This window comes from Peromyscus leucopus, chromosome 9, assembly GCF_004664715.2.
Source record: "Peromyscus leucopus breed LL Stock chromosome 9, UCI_PerLeu_2.1, whole genome shotgun sequence".
Lineage (NCBI taxonomy): Eukaryota > Metazoa > Chordata > Mammalia > Rodentia > Cricetidae > Peromyscus > Peromyscus leucopus.
This window is the reverse complement of record NC_051070.1, coordinates 44,066,090-44,082,892: the sequence shown is the minus strand read 5'-3', so window position 1 is coordinate 44,082,892 and position 16,803 is coordinate 44,066,090. Positions and strand designations below refer to the sequence as shown.

Below are 16,803 nucleotides of genomic sequence, written 5' to 3'. Positions count from 1 at the left end.
TAGAGATATCATACACTTTCAAGCACTGATTAAAAACCATCTTTCGTGTTTAAATTCCCTTTTCCATCACTAAATTTAATTTTCCCTGCATGTTTTTAGAGTCTCTGTGTTTCGTTGGGTTTCAGCATCTAAGATCAGAACTCCTCGTAGTCAGACAGACATGCTCAGTAGAAAGAAAGAACCACCCCTTTTAGGGTGCTCTGTATTCCAATTTTATGTTTCTCTTAGTATTTTTGAATGACAAATTTAGTTTCACATACTTAAATCTGCAGTAGACATCCCGGTTTGAAAACAGATTTGTTCTTTTGCAACTGGAAACCGTGTTCAGCATTACAGATTAACTTGTTTACTGGAAATTCAACCCCTTCCTTATTTTTCTCCCGCATCTTGCCCCTCTTTGGGGTGATACCAAGTGACATATTTTCTTGCTCTAAACAGAAGGTCAAATTTTAAGTGTCCATTGGGAACATTTGGGAACATTACCTATTTCTAAGGAAAGCCAGCCCAGACACCACCCTTGTTCTCTGCTGTCAGTCAAAGGGCTGGCACTCTGTCAGGAGAGAAATCATCGTGTTTTTGAAGAGGAGTTGCTCACGCGTGGTTTTGTGCCCTGACTCTCCCTCCAGACCATGCATGCCCACTCTCAGTTCTGCATGAGTGGGGACCACACCCTCGAGGGGACGGAACATGCCATCAAGGACATTACCAAAGAAGAAGCCGATGAATACTTTGTCATCATCCTAAGTGATGCAAATCTGTCACGATATGGAATAAATCCTGCCCGGTTTGCCCAGATCCTAACAAGTGACCCTCAAGTTAATGCCTTTGCCATTTTTATTGGCTCTTTAGGGGATCAAGCAGCCAGGTAAGCATTGTTGGCAGCAGACAGCAGGTAGAGTAAACATCTGACATGTGTTGTTTCTGAGACCTCAGCCTGAGGGGCTGGGGAAGGCAGGTAAAACAGGTCTAGAGTGTCTAATGTCACTCTTGGGGTGCACAGTGCCCTGGCAAGCAATTAAAGTTTAGAAGGAACATGATGCTCTAGAGTTGGTCTATGTTTTTTGGGCAAGAATTTATAATTTTAATTGTTTTATAAAACAATTACCAAATTGATTTCCCCTCTAATAGGTTAGGAAGTATTTTATAAATTAGGTACTTTACAGAGACCCTCAAGCCCAATCTAATCAGTTTATGTTCAAATCATATTCAAAATAGCAAATATAGAGAACTGTGGCTGTAGCTCAGTGGTAGAACACTTGCCTAGCATGCATGAGGCGCCAGGTTCAGTCCATAGTATTGCCAAAAATAAAAAACAAAGGAAACCAACAATAGTAACTTTCCTAGCATAACCAAAACTATATTCACCTATATGTAATGTGCGTCTGTTTGCTGTGTGTAACCAGACATTGTCTCAGTCACTGTTCTATCTCTGTGAAGAGACACCATGACCAAGGCAGCCCTTATAAAGACAGCATTTGATTGGGGGCTTTTGTACCGTGTCGGTGGTTTGGTCTGTGGTCACCATGAGGAAGCAAACAGGCATGGTACTGGACAGTAGTGGGGAGCTCGATGAGCCTAGGGGGGCCATCCTCATTCATACTACCACAGATGTATAGAGACTTACGTAAGCATGTGTATCCTCATAAACAAACGTCAATAAGTGACCGAGTATATATTCAGATGTGTATGTACATAAGCATTCTGTATGCGCCTCCATATGTGTGTAAATATATATCTCTTACTGGAGAGACAAGTAGATGAGACACCTTGCACACAAAGGAAGACTGTGTGTGTGTGTGTGTGTGTGTGTGTGTGTGTGTGTGTGTGTGTGTGTGTAGAGAGAGAGAGTTACATGCTATAGTGAACCTGCTGCCTGATAACTGTAGGAATTTATAATCACACAATAAGTGCCTCTGGAATGACCCAAAAGGAGAGGCCAGGAAACACTTTCCATAACTTAAACACACTAACAGAAAGTGTTTGCTTTTTTCACTGCCTAAAATACTCATAAAAGACAGAAAGCACAACTGAAATTGTATCTCAGAAAAAACTACCCTGTCTTACAAACAGAGGGCCTGCCTTTGCTTCTGAGTGCCCTGCTCTGCGGTTCAGACCCTCCTGAACCAGGGAGGGTTCAGCCCTTTGGATGCAGACACTTCTCCAGTCAGCTTGGGACAGACTCGGGGTCACAGACTCGTGGTCACTCAGTGCAACTGACTGCGCACACTTCTCTCACTCTTATGTGTTAGCACTTCACATTTTCTGGAACCTTCCTGTCCTCAAAGCCTCCTCTGTCCACATTCCCAGCCCCAGCCCCGCATCAGGCAGGCGGCAAGCTCAACAAATGCCGGCTGAGCTGAGACGGGCGTTTTTTTTTTCTTTCTAGTGAACAGATCCTGTTGGAGTACTTAAGAAAGCACAATAATACCCTTGTGGTTTCCTGGGGAAATGGTCCAACATCCACTGGCAAACGACACGGGACAGACTGAGCTGGTCTGCCCGGCATGCCAAGTACATGATCCTACACAGAGTGGCTGACTTTTATTAAATGTCACTACAAAACCAAATTTTGTTGGCACAATGAAAGGCGGTGTTCTTTTCAATATATCTGTCTTTTGCCTTCAAAGATGGTCTTTTGTTCCAAATGATAAATTGACATTTTTTAAAAATGACCATGAGCCTGCTCAACCTCAGAATCGTGAAAGCAGCAGTTGGATGGTGCAGATTGCATTTCACATTAGTGATGGGGAGGAACCAGACATGCACTTGGGGACTTAACTGCAGCAAGTTGGAGGCCTGTTTCCTAAGAGAGGAGAAGCTTTTGAAGTGGAGTGTGAGGCTATATTACTCGGCCAGATGCAGGTGAGCTAACTCCAGATGGACCCCTCAGGCACCGTCCTATCAAGGGCTATAACACAACAGGAACCGATAACTCTTCAAAACCACTGTTTTTCTCCCTGAAGAGATCTTCCCTGTCCCTGGTGCTTCCCCCGGGCTTTCATGGCTTTTAGTGACAGCCAATTCAATTGCAGGCAAGGTAGGAGAGACTGAGAACATCCTTTTGTAAGAACCCATTTTGATGCTGTGACCGGCCCAGGGCAGAGGCTGGGACGGGAGCCTCGATTTGCAATGGTGATTTCCTTCCCTTCCCTCTGGCAGGCTTCAGAGAACTCTGCCTGCTGGCCGGTCTTTCGTCGCTATGGACACCAAGAAGATCCCTCAGATTTTACAACAGATCTTCACCTCTACCATGCTGTCCAGTATCTAAGAAGAACCCTTCACCACCCCAGGACTGGAAGCAAGCTACAAGTAGAGAAATTCTGAAAAGACAGCAAGCAGCCAAGCGAACCTGTGCCGTGGCTGGACGCTGCTGTCCCACAGTGCGCAGACTTGGGAATGGAAATGTACTCTGGAAAGGTTGGAAGTCCGCAGAGGAAATGGGGTGACCTGCATTTCTGAAAAGGTCAGCGTTGAAGGAAGTAGGTGCAGGAATGCAGGGCTTGGTCTGGTTCCAAACCCAGAGGATAAAAAAATACCCGCTTTTGCCTTAATATGTCATCTGTCGCCAGATGCCATCCCAGAAAGCCGAGCCTTTAAGGCCACAGTTGACACTAAGGGCAAAGTCTGCGAGCCCCACCCGACACGTTCCTGTCTACAATTATTTTTACTTTCTCTCCAATGTGCATTGCCCAGCCGGTAACAATTTTGCAGCACTGAACCCACTGAAAAGCATGTGGGCTAGGACTTTATAAGGTGTTGGATTCTCTCAAAAATCCCATTCTCTTGACTGAAGGGAACCAGAAGATCGTCAGGGTGCCTGCTCTCCCTCGTGACCTCTGAAGTACCCTAGTCTCTCTGCTGCCCAAGTTCAAGGGTAAGGATACCCTGCCTCAGGTTCCCTGCATCCTGCCTACAGCGCTTTTCCAGAGTCCCACAGTGGAGTGTACTTCGCTGTCCAAACTATAGTAATGAAAGTAGCAAAAGCTTGTAAGAGAGATGACGTCTGCAGATTACAAAGTTAAAAGCAGCACCTTTGACAGAGCTAACGGGAGAGTTCTTTAGGTTTAACTAAAGAAAAACATAGGTTTCTTTTCAGCCAAATTCTCTTTTCTTTCAAAGTGTACCTGCTCACATTTTTAAGATCACATGTTCCGACAGAAGCCTCTCACAAGCCATCTCATAAAACGCTCCTCCTCACAGCTGGCGATGAAGTCAGACGTGCTGGGGGCACCACTGTGTGTACGCTTACCTGCTGTAAGCTGGAAAAACGAATCTCATTGATGATGTTCCCCTAGCCATGTACACTGTCATACAGGCCTGAAAATTCATTTCCTCATAGGACAGAAACAATGTCACCCAGTTCTCCTACCACCCCATCTCCTCTTCACCAATTGTCAAATAAAAAGCAGTTGATTCCCAATATTGTGTACTTACCCATTGTTTTCATGGTTTGTTTTCCTAGTCATATGCTTGTTCTGGGTGCTTGATTATCCCAAAATGACCAGAGTACATTATGTCGTTCAGTTCTCAGGGCTTGTCAGGTGGGTACTTTTTACTGATAAAGTGCTGTTCAGTAAACTCGTCACTTTCACAAGATTCCTGATCACAGACTTTTGATTGTCCATCGAACTATGAGTATAACTTCACAGACGAAGCCATGGAGCCTGACCGATATCCACGGTCACAGGCAGGCAGACAAGGCCGGATGCCCCTCCTCACCTTCTAAGGTGAGCGTTTGTGTGAGCCCCTCACCCACATGGCAGGTTGCTGCTCCCTGGCGGCCTCCATTGCTTCCCCTGCCTTCTTCCAGTGTGGCTTCTGTAACCTGTCTTTGTTCCAGAGCCGTCTTCCAGCTCTTGTCCTCAGAAACCCTGTCTGCATGCTTTCAGGCACTCAGAGGGGTGGGGACCAGGGCATGGGATGCTTCTGGGAAGAAAAATCTTGTAACTGCTCCTTTTCTCCTAAGTACAGCAATGAACTGAGGAAATGCCCACAGAGGGGCAGCTTAGCCCCAAGGTCGCTGCCCTCAGGGAAGTAGGACATAAAAATAGCTCAAGATGTAAGACCTTCACAGATCTCCACACAGATCCTGAGTAAGCAGAGCCATTCTTTTTTAAACATAGAAAGAATGTTCTCTAGTAATTAAGTTTCCCTTTCCCAATAGCCAGACATCCTTTGCAATTGTTATTTGACAGAGAAAATAGACTTTTCTGTTTTCTTATTTGTAAGAGGGGAAGATGAGAGAAAAAGATGCTTTGTTTTCTCTTCTCAGAGTTCCTGAGACGTGTGTGCATTTATTATTAAATGTACTTGATTATAGGCCCCTCGAGCTGTTCCCAGGCCCTCAGGAGAGCCAGCACGTAATAATAACTGCACTGTGTGCCCTCGGGAGTGCATTGAGAGACATCTAACCCGAGTCTCTCTTGCGAGCACATGAAACACTGAGAAGGTTCATTGTTAGTCCTGAGCAGCCAGGAGGAATGAGGGCCGTGAATAGCCACAGTATATGATGTGTGTTCCCCCTGGAATCCTTTGTGCCCCCAATAAGATGACCTCATCCCAGATGGGGTGGTTTGAGCACAGAAGTGGGTCAGAGCGGGAGGGTTTGAGGGAGCGTCAGGGGGAATGAATCACTTAATTCTTCACCCCCTTTCTTGGGAACCCTGGGAGGAGGAGGAGAAATCCATCAGCACGAGAGGATTTTCTCAACCCCGAGGCTTAGGAGGCCATTAGAAGTGGTTTCTGGCACAGCCTGGCCACAGTTCCCGAAAGGCCAGCTCCAGAGAATCCACCTGGCCCCTTCCTGGGCCTGTCAGGTCAGCCAAAGTAAAGTTCCTCAGGGAGCCCAGCACAGAGAGGCAGAGTGAGGAAAACAGAAAAAAAACGGTTGCTTCATCCTTGATCTGGGTTTGCTTCCAACACGTGCCGTTAGAAAAGAAATCCCCTGAATTCTAAACCAGTCTCCCCTACATGGGCAACCCCCCCTGAAACCTCATCTCTGGTGTAGTCCCCGTCCACTTTAAAAATCCAACCAATAATATGCACAGTATAAAAATACTTAGATGGATAGTGATGTGTCATAAAGATCTTACCTACTACTTTGATCTTGTAACATTTGCTCTGGCAGAACCACTAAAATTCCAATTTTCCACTGATGATGGAGCGAATTTATCACGCTAGTTAGAACTGGTTTGTAAAGAGGTTTCTGATCCTCATTGGCTATTAACTACCTGTGTGAACTTGACCTAGTCATTCTGGCCTCGTTTGAGTTCAATCAGTGCCTTAAAATGTCTGGAGAAAATGGTTACTAAAACTACAGTTCTATGTTCCAGGTACTCGTTTACATAGTGAGGTGACTTGTTCCGGCCTCCTTGTGAGAGCCATATCACTACAGTATGACCTGTGTCGCCAGAACCACACACAGATTTAGCTAGCCTGTCTCCGAGCACACAGGACTTGGGCACCAGCATCACCTGCCCCTTACAGTATTGCTGGCTGGCTGTGACTCTTCCCTTACATGAGCAGTAAAATCACACAGAAGGATCTTTCCCTCAACATACAAGAGCTCCGCCTATGGCATCGAACTTTTTACAGTAAGAATGCATAGCTACACAGTGAAAGTCAAGAGGGATCAGAGACCGGAAGGCCACTGTAACCTAAGAGCTGACCCTGGTGTCTCAGCTGACCAGTGCTCAAGTGTGTGTATGTACATGTGTGCATGCACATGTGTTGAATCCTGCAAACCGTCTGCTCCAGGGGTGGGACATGCTTGCCTAACACCTCAAGTTGAGAAGGATCAGACGCTCTTTGGAGTCTGAGCACTGTCTGAGGCATCCACCTTCAAACACAGACTGCCTGTTCATGCACATGGCCCCCGGGGTGCCAGGGTTGCGTAACTGTGAACTTGAGTAGTGTTTGTGGTATTTGGCCACTCAGGGCCAAGGACGGCCCTCTTGTAAAGTGCTTGCGATCCTGGGGTGGTGAGAACGTAACATTCTGTTTCAAGAAATCTTATCAAGGGGATAAGGTTGTCCCTGGGTAAGGTTGTCCCTCCCTTGTGGCCCACAGGCACCAGATACCACAGACTTCAAGTATTTGGGAGCGGCCAGAGTGTGTGTCAATAAACTCAGACTCCAAAGATGGCGATGTGGCTAGGGAAGAGTCTCAGGATGTGTGGATTTATTACAGCTGAACACAGATGAAGCGGTAATAGCAATGGCTGACACTGACCTGGAACTGAAAGGGAACAATGGCTCTGAACATCCTGGAGCAGTGTGCCCTTCATGAAGGTCTGAACATGGTGAGAACGCACAAACCTGACAAGATGCTCTGCGTGGAGCCTCATGACCGCAGGCCACACATGAAGCCTTTCTGACTGAAATTCAGAGGCTATAAAAGTTGGACTCTCTCATGCTTGGACATTTATAATCCAGATGCTAATTTCATAGCACTGCCAGTTTCTCCATTCTAGTACCGGTAAATCTTCTATCATGGGACCTCCAGAAACAGTGAATCCCAACAAAACTGGCTGGTCCATGTCCTTTAAAAAAAAAAAAAATATATACAGACCACATGGAAACAACAAGACCTGTAGGACACTTCTGCACCACCCTGACAAACCTCGAGGCAGAGCTAGAAAACAACCTGGACAGCCTCGGCCTCGCCTCCTGTGGAAGATTCTCAGAGAGTCTGCAGTGTTGAGGAATCTGAGGGACTATGCATCCAAGCCAGAGAGCCCAGATTCCAGAAGTACATACACACACGTGTACACACACACACACACACACACACACACACACACACACACACACACGGGCAGATGACCAATGGGGAAGGCAAGAGGTACTGGTTCATGCAGGTACTAGGTTAAATGATAATGTTGCTCATTATGAAGTTGACAGAGAAGGCGTCTCCAGTGGGTAGGTTTCCTTTAGTGTTTCCGAGACTTTTGAAGAACTAACTCCCTTCAAGGCTGATGGAGTAAACAAGTACATCCATTACAGGCTCTCCTACCAAGATTTGGTACCAAATGTGGAGACTCTTTCTCTCCGTGACCTTTCTTGGAGACTGGAAGAGAAGGGCAGGCCCACAGAGGCCGAGGGCTCTAACAGCTCCTCAGACCGCCTGAAAGCGGACATTCAGTTGCTTGGCTTGAGTACAGCCCACACAGCTGGCCTGGCTCGGCCCCAGCGTCTGAAGTCTGTCCTCGGAGTGGCGGGTCTCAGCCAGAGGGGATGCTCTTTCATAAGACAGATCTCTCTGCACAGCCATCCATCACACACTTCTTGAATTCTTTTATCCACAGGCCTTCCTCTAGCACCAGCTGGGGTGAATTGAAAGCCAGGGGGACTGTGGTTGGGGTGAGAACAGAAGGGGGTGTGTTCGTTATTTTTGTGTCCTGGTGGCCAAAGTACCTGACAGGAACAGTTTAGCAGAGGTAAAGTGTATCTGGACGCGTGGTTCCAGAGGGTTTCAGCCCAGCGTGATCGGTCAGTCAGACTACGGCCCCAGGACAGTGTGGTAGACCAGGAAGCAGAGCGACAGCAAGTCGGGCAGGGGAGAACTCTGAAAGGCACATGCCTTGCGACCCACTTCCTCCAGGACAAATCAGATCGTCCTGAGGATGAGCCAAAGTGCTTTTAGGTGGGGAAGTGACAGTCTCGATCTACATTTATAAGTACCTGGTGGGGGTAAGGACATGGAAAGAGGTAGTTGACTAAATAAGGAAAGAGAGGAAAAATTAACAATCTTTGCATTCATGTGGCATATCCCTGTGTATTTGCAGGCGAGGGGGCTGCAGGGGGAGGGGGCTGCAGCAGGGGGAGGGGCAGCAGGGGGAGGGGCTGCAGGGGGAGGGTTGTAGGCCAGAAGTCAATGTGTCTCTCTTCATTGCTCCCTCCTTTAGTTTTTGAAACACGATCTCTCACTGGTGCTCACAGATTAGCTGGTCTGTGGCCAGTCAGCACCAGTCTCTGCCCCCGACACTGGGTTTAATGGGTGTGCCACCATGCCTGGCTTTTTTACATGAGTTCTGGGGTAAACTCATCTTCGCGCATGCATACCACCCCATAAACCACTTCCACAACCCAGGAGCTGGTTTTTTAAGCTGATGTTAATTTTTTGGAGGTATCTGATCTTTTAAGTGCTAAGAAACTGTCATAAAGCCATGTTTTTGTAAAAGCTGGTCACAGGCACTTCCAGAAACTTCCTAGTCAGATATGACAGCAGATGCCTGAGATATCCAAGGCAGAGGAATCAGGAATTAAAGGTCAGCTAGGGCTATGTAGTGAGTTCCAGGTCAGCCTGAGCTGTGAAGCCGACCCATCTCCTCAAGATAACAACCAAACTCACTAAACAAAACAGGAGTGTGGTGGCAGACTAGTTTCAAACAATATATGATATACTTGTATGAAAATGCTTCTAATGTAACACACACAGTACCATGTGCAATGAATATACACAATGAGAATTTAAAATACAAAACCCAAAGGTATTTCTGGGTGGAGGAGGCTCCATTGAAGCATACTGTTTTCTCTCATTGGACAGGAGGAGCATGCTCTGTTAACAGGCTCACACTGACTGAGCCCAGTCCTTACCAGGATGGAGCATGGGGATTCCAAAGCACTTTCCACAAGATCTCCATGCATCATGGTGCCAATGTATCCAATGGGGCTCACATGGGCCCTGCTTCTGCAAGGCAAGTGGCTTCACATAAAGGCTGTGGCCATCTAGGGAGTATGTGGTCTCTGTGTGGTCCCACACAGGTCTTCTGTGAACCGAGGCAGTATGGTATACTCTGTAAGTCAGATTCACCAAGGGATGAGCCACAGAAAAGAGACCTAAGGATGTTTAGATTGAAAAGACTCTTCTCAGTTTCTGTAGTCTCCCTGCCCTTTCCAGCATGGCCGCCTGAGACACCCTAAATGGAGTTCTGATGCATGATCCTAATTAGTCTTATCAATAAAAGCCCAGAGTCAGATATTAGGGTGAAAGCTGAAAGATCAGAGAAGCAGAGCAGCAAGCCACTGGAGACTTCTTACCTCTACGAATCCTCAGACTACACAGGGTCTGAGATCCTGTCTCCACCTCCTGAGTGCTGGCATCAAAGGCATGGGTCACCACCATCTGGCTCTATGGTTAACTATTGGCTAGCTCCACCCTCTGATCTCCAGGCAAGCTTTATTTGTCAAAACAGAAACAAAATATCATTCAACAGAGTTCATGGATCAGGTCTTCACTGTTGGGTTGGAACCTCCAGCTCACTCCTAATTGATTCAGAAAGCCCCATTCTGGTGGCTCTCTCTCTCCAAACCCCACACTCTTAGTCTCCCAACAAAGGAAAGGCACCAAAAAGCCCAGTTCTGCATTCTTGGTGTCTACTGCAGCTTCTTCCTCTGGAGTTGCTGCCACCCAAGTCCCCACCTAAAGCGCTCAGCTTTTGACTATACTTGGACAAAAAAACCAGCTTGTGGTGGACACGTCATCACCCCTCACTTACAACCTATATAATCTCCCTGCTTTGGTTCAGTGTGAGACTTCTCCAGCCTTGATCTTTGGGACTGGAGAACCCACCTTCACTGGCCAAGAAACCTATTATGAGGTGCGGGGTTGGGAGTTAGGCAGAAAACCTATTACTCGCCCCTGAGATGAGGACAACAATCCCATCCCTTGTTCACCAGAGGATTGAAACAAAATAGCAAACAGACTTCATAAACAAGAAATATGAGCCTGTGCAAGAGGTATTTGAAATTTGGTCCCTGAAGTGGCTGTCCCCTCTTATCACAGGACTGACCCTAACAGGGCCAGTTGCTTACTCCCCACCAGGGACAAGTTTGCTAAGCCCTCTGCCCCATATTAACCCACCATCCTATGTTGACTCATGTCTAGCTTCAATCAGACCCTCAGGAAGTACATCAGTCTGGTAGCCAAACAGGGTCCTGCCTGGCCATAAGCAGGAACTGTTCTTGCTATTTTCAGTCAGACCAACCCCCAACACAGCAAAAAAAAAAGGCCACTAACACAGCAGACAGACCTGTGACACTGCAACCACAGGTGCTGACCAGATGTCATGAGCCAATCATAAAATGATCCTTGTACCAGTAAGGGTCTATACCCAATCACCTCAAAGTTCACTTAACCACACCTGGAATTCCCCTAATCCTGCTTAAAAGGAGCCTGTGAGCTTCTCTTAGGGTCACCATTTATTACTATGTCAGATGGTTGACCCTGCATGCTGGAACTTTTTTTATTAAACATTCTTGCTGATTGCATATGTGACTGGTAGTCTTTTATGGGACTTCTCACAGAGCCTAACTTTCCCAAAGTGTGTTTATTGGGGTGGTCTCCTGCATATCTCAATCCTGGCACTGTTAGCTGAGGTTCTGAGGAACACTTTCCAGAAGTTTTGCTTTTCTTCCTCAAGCCACAGTGCAGTAGAGCAGCCAACATTTGAAATCAGCGTTTGTGCCTGGCTACTGGCCCACCACCATCCTCACTTCCCACATCCGTGCACTAGGGACCAGGGCTCTGCACCCAGTGCCATGCTTTGTCTCTGTGTTTCTCTTCTCTGGAGAGAAGACAGTCCTCTGAGAGTCTTGCTGTTGTGGAAAGACCATTGATGCCCCAGGGACAAGGAACATTTGGTTTTAGGCCCATGGTGGAAGGTAACCTGGTGGGAAAGAGTCTCTTTGATCAAATTTGTTAAGGAACCATGACATCCTGATTGAACACCTCAGAGCTAGGTCAGAGCCCAGAGTGGCCTCTTTCCCAGAATGAATGAGGTGAGGACCAAAGAAAAAATTGCAAGAGGCGGTGAGGGTGTTGGGACAGGGAACTGAGGTCACCCAGCTTCTGGGATTTTACTTCCCTCTAAGACCATGTTAGTTCATTCTCTGCATTTATGATGACAAATTAACTATTTCTCAGGATCTAATGATCTATCCCTGGGTAGGATCAAACTGACTGTGTTAGAAGTGGTTCCAGGCAGTTTGCACTGTAAGCTCAGGCCTCCTTAGGAGGCTCATAGTGTTGGACAGTCTTAAAGGCGATGATCAAGACCATCTCAGATGACCTCTCAGATGTACTCTTGCCTCAACTGGGGAGGAAAGCCCCCAACTCAGCTAGGTATTATTCAGATAATCTGCAAAGAATTGGTCTCATTAGTCACATCTTTCTGGCAGTAACTGAGGAATATTAGAAGGCTAAGCCTAAGATGCCATCCGTGTCTGCACAGACAGGGAACATGTAGAAAGTAGCATTGCTGGAGAGATGGCTCAGTGGTTAAGAGCACTGACTGCTCTTCCAGAGGATCCAGGTTCAATTCCCAGCACCCACATGGTGGCTTACAGCGGTCTGTAACTCCAGTTACAGGAGACCCAACACTCTCACATAGACATACATACAGGCAAAACACCAGTGCACATAAAATAAAAATAAATACATTTTTAAAAAATTTAAAATAATATAGCTAACTCTTGACTGATATTTCACATGTGCTGGACACTTCTTAAGCACTTCATGACTCACTAAACCTAAATTTTGATGAAACAGGTACTTAAAATCTAATCATAATGAAAACCTATTCTATCAACTTGCTGTCTGGAGAGTGAAGCAATTATCATACCCAGAAAATCTTAGAGTAGGCCATGGTTTCTGTCTCCAATGTCTGATATCATTCCTTTGGGGACTCAGATGCACCCTCTTCCTGGAAACTCACAATGCCTTGAACCCCCTTCTCTAAGATAGCATGGGCAGTGTGGAAGTCATGTACTCTTCTCTAAGTGTTCCAAATACACACATGCCCTACATTCAGGGGGCAGAAGACAGTGGAATGGATGCAGCCCTAACAGCAGAGTCCCTGTGGGTGGCATTTCCTGGATGTCATGAGTCTTTTTTTTTGGGGGGGGGGGAGATTTCTTGATACAGGGTTTCTTTGTATAACAGTCTTGGCTGACCTGGAACTCACTTTGTAGACCAGGCTAGCCTTGAACTCAGAGATTCACCTCTGAGTGGGCGCCTCTGCCACCCAAGTGCTGGGATTAAAGGTGTGCACCACCACTGCCCGGTTGAGTCTTTATGCCCTTCAAATTCATATGCTGGAGTCCCATCCCCATTGTAAGTAATTAAATTGGGAAGTAGGGCCTTTGGCCATTGATTAGGAAATGAGGGTAGAGTCCTCATGAATGGGATTGCTGCCTGAGTCATTTTTTAAAACATATAGCAAAATACTACAAGTGATTGTTTATAAAGCACATTTTTTTTTAATCACAATTCTGGGCCTTGAAAGTCCAAGCTCAAAGTAGTAATGTCTGCTGTGAGGCCTCTGGCTGCCCCAGCCATGGCAGAAAGTAGAAGGGCAAGGGAGCCTGTATGGAGCTGAATTTAATCTTTTTACCAGAAACACATTGTCTCAATAATTAATGCACTCCATGACAATCGACCCAGTCTCATGAGGACAGCTCCTCATGATAATCTCTTTATAAAAGTCCCAGCTCTTAATACTATTACAGTGATTATTAACTCTCAACATGAGGTTTGGGAAAGACAGCCAAACTACAACAAGACCTTCCCTTTACTACCAGCTGCGAAGACGGGACACATCACCCAGAAAGCATGAAGAAATTGTGCTCCACAGTGCTTGCCCTAGCCTCCAGGGTCTGGGCCAGTCAGCCGTCACGGGCATACAGCTTTCTGTCCCATACTGTTTCCATATCTGTCTTCTCTGTTCTGGGGAATAAAGGCAGTGCCAAGTCTCGTTTGTCTTTGGCTTGACCCTGAAAAGGTGATGACTGTGTTCCTAGTAACTGGATAGCTGTGGGATGAGGAGGTGTCATGGTTGTGGGAGACAGAAATTGAGCTGGTTCTAAAAAAAAAAAAAAAGTGGAAAAAAAAGGTAGATGTGGATGAAGCAGGAAGATTGAGGGAATCCCTGAGGAAGGCAGCAAGGAGGAGAGTTTGAGCAGAAGCCTGGTCTTGGCATCCTCTCAGAGGCAGCTGGGCTGGCAGGCGTGACTTTACAGTGGTTCTCCTTTTCTGGCGGCCACTCCCCAGCCAAGAATTTCTAAGCAGCCTTCGGAGGCTCCAGGCCAGCCTTCCAGATTGCCCTACTGCTCACCCTGACTGGCCAGGGAAGTGGGAGGCAGCCCTGCGGCCCAGGCCCGCCTGGAGCCCAGAGTAATGATAGCTCAACAGAGCAAGCCTTCGGGCTGCCTCCTGCTGTGGCTCCTTTGTTTTGTTTGCATTTTACTGTCTCAAAATAAGTGGAGAACTTTCTTCCCCAAGATTACAAGTTGAATTGGTGATGAAGGGGTCTGTGTTGTGGGAGCCCTGGGGAAGAGCTCGCACATTGGCAAGCAAGTCCTTTGCAAAAAAAAAAAAAAAAAAAAAGGCAGAAAGGAGGGGGGAGGGGAGAGAGAGAGGAGAGAGAGAGAGGGAAGGAAGGAAGGAAGGGAGGGAGGGAGGGAGGAAGGAAGGAAGGAAGGAAGGAAGGAAGGAAGAGAGAGAAAGAGAGGAAGAAAGAAAGAGAAAGAAGTTAGAAGGAAAGCTCAGCCATTGTGAAACTGCCTGAGAATCCTTGCCTGGGTCATCATGGCTGCCAAATGTTTTCACCATCCCCACATCCCAGTAGACTCCACACTCATAAATCTCTAGAAGACTTAGAAAAAAAAATAATTACTTGGCTCATATTCCCAAACTCAGTTGAAACGATTATTCACTAACTCACTTTACAAAGAGCCTGGCGCAACAGGTAATAGTGAATTGGAAGAGATGGACAGAATGATGATGAATATGGATGGATGTGTGAGTGGATGTGTGAATGGATAGATGGGTGAATGGTTGTATATATGAAGGGATGGATTGATAGATTATGAATGGATAGATGATGATTAGACATGTGGGTAGATGTATGGAATATGAGTGGATAGATTATAGTTAAACATGTGTTGGAGCCTGCTGACCAGTGGACTGGGTATCTAGGTAAAGGTGTGCAGATTGTAGAGACAATAAAGACAGAAAGAGTCAAGAGGAGCGCCAGTCAGTGCCAGACAGCCCCGAGTTTATTTCACAGTCTTGAAGGACAGAGGTAGAACAGTGCACAGCACAGGCATTCAGCCACTATCTACCCTGCCTTGAGTCAAGGAGCAGGCAGTTTCATTTTCTATCTCAATGTACCTCCGGCTGGCATCAGCAGCCTACATCTAGCTAGATAGTGTGTTCTTCCTGTGGGCTAATCAGGACTTTCTCACAGCCCTTCAAGGAGACTCTGAAGGCTAATCAGGACTTTCTCATGGCTCTGGAGCAAGCAAGCCTGAACTCTATTGACTCAGAATAGACTTCAGATTCAAACTGGGAAACTGAGTCAGTTGTGGGCTCCCACAAACATGGGTGGATATATGGATGAGTAGATGAGTGAATGGATATGTGTATGAATGGATGGATAGCTGGGTGTGTAGATGGATTAATGTTTATGAATGGATAGATAAGTAGATGCTAAATGCTGGACAGGTGAATAGAGAGAAGCTGAAAAGGAGAAAGTCTATCTGTTTAAGACTTCAGGGAAAGGATAGTCCTGAGACTCTTATTAATACCCATGATTAATAGTCAGGAAGAAGAAGTGGAATTCCACCTTTAGCCCCAACAATGCTATCATATCTTACCCAGTGGCTCCAAAGGCCACCACAAATGCAGCCATGGGAAAGCTGAGGAACCTCCTGGAAATGATTTCACTCAAGAGAAGACAGAACCAGACACAGAAGAAGCTTGAGACAAAATCTTCACAGTGACAGGATCAGAGATGGTTGGGTCACTTTGAGATGAATGTGTGGCACCCTGCTCACTGTACCCCAAGCACCCTCTAGAAGAAGCCATTCTTCTGTGAGTACCTGAGACAGTTCCCAGGGACCCATGCTGCCTAACAAGGCTCAGGAGCCTTAATGACACCTCCTTAAGCTGGTGGGCACCAAATTCAATTCATAACTGCTATATTAACTAGTTTTATGTCACGGGGAAGTTTTTCCTTCATATTCTTTGTTGAAACGCCATAATAGTCATTCTTTGAAAGTATATACAGTGGTTTGATATATATTCAAAAAATTGTGTAAACATCACCACTGTCTAATTCCAGAGTATTCTTATTGTCTCCAATGGAAACTCCATACTGCCTAGGAATCTCTTTCCATTGCTTCCTCCCCCTTCCCTGGCAACCACAGGTCCACTGTCTGTGGATTTCCCTGTCTGGACATTTCATATAAATGACTTCATACAACATAAGCTGCTTTCATCTTCCATAATGTTTTCAGATCATTTGTGTTGTATTTATTATTCTTTTTTATGGGCAAGTAATATTTAATTGAACGAAAGTATCACATTTTGTTTACCCACTCTTACAGGGATGGATCTTTGACTAATACAAAGAACATCTGTGTATAAGCTTATGTGCCATGTGTTTTCAGTTATCTTGGGTATAGAAGTAGGAGAGGAATTTCTGGGTCAGATGATGACTCTGTTTAATGTTTTCAGGAACTAGCCAGCTGTTCTCCAAAGGAGTCATACCACCCTACGTTCCTCCCAGTGGTCGGAGGCTTCAGTCTCTTTGACCCTTGTCAACAAGTTCTCTGTCTAGTTTGCTACAATCATGCCAGTGGGTGCCCAGTGGTATTGCGCTGCCATTTTAATTGGCTATTTCCCTAATGGCTACTAACACTGAGTATCTTTTCAAATGCCTATTGGCCATTTGTATTTCTCTTTAGAGCTGAGAGTATGACTCAATGGTAATGACTTGCTTGGCATATAGATAGTCCTGGG

At 46.1% G+C, this 16,803-nt stretch overlaps 1 protein-coding gene across 1 annotated transcript in view; it reads left to right on the top strand.

The window, feature by feature from the left end:
• Nucleotides 1–4,420, top strand: part of Vwa8 (von Willebrand factor A domain containing 8) — a 342,755-nt gene extending 338,335 nt beyond the window's left edge. Inside the window, 2 exon segments of the mRNA XM_028878597.2 lie at nt 627–865; nt 3,160–4,420. Coding sequence (XP_028734430.1) covers nt 627–865; nt 3,160–3,268 — 348 coding nt within the window. The 3' untranslated portion in view covers nt 3,269–4,420.
• Nucleotides 4,421–16,803: the final 12,383 nt, after the last annotated feature.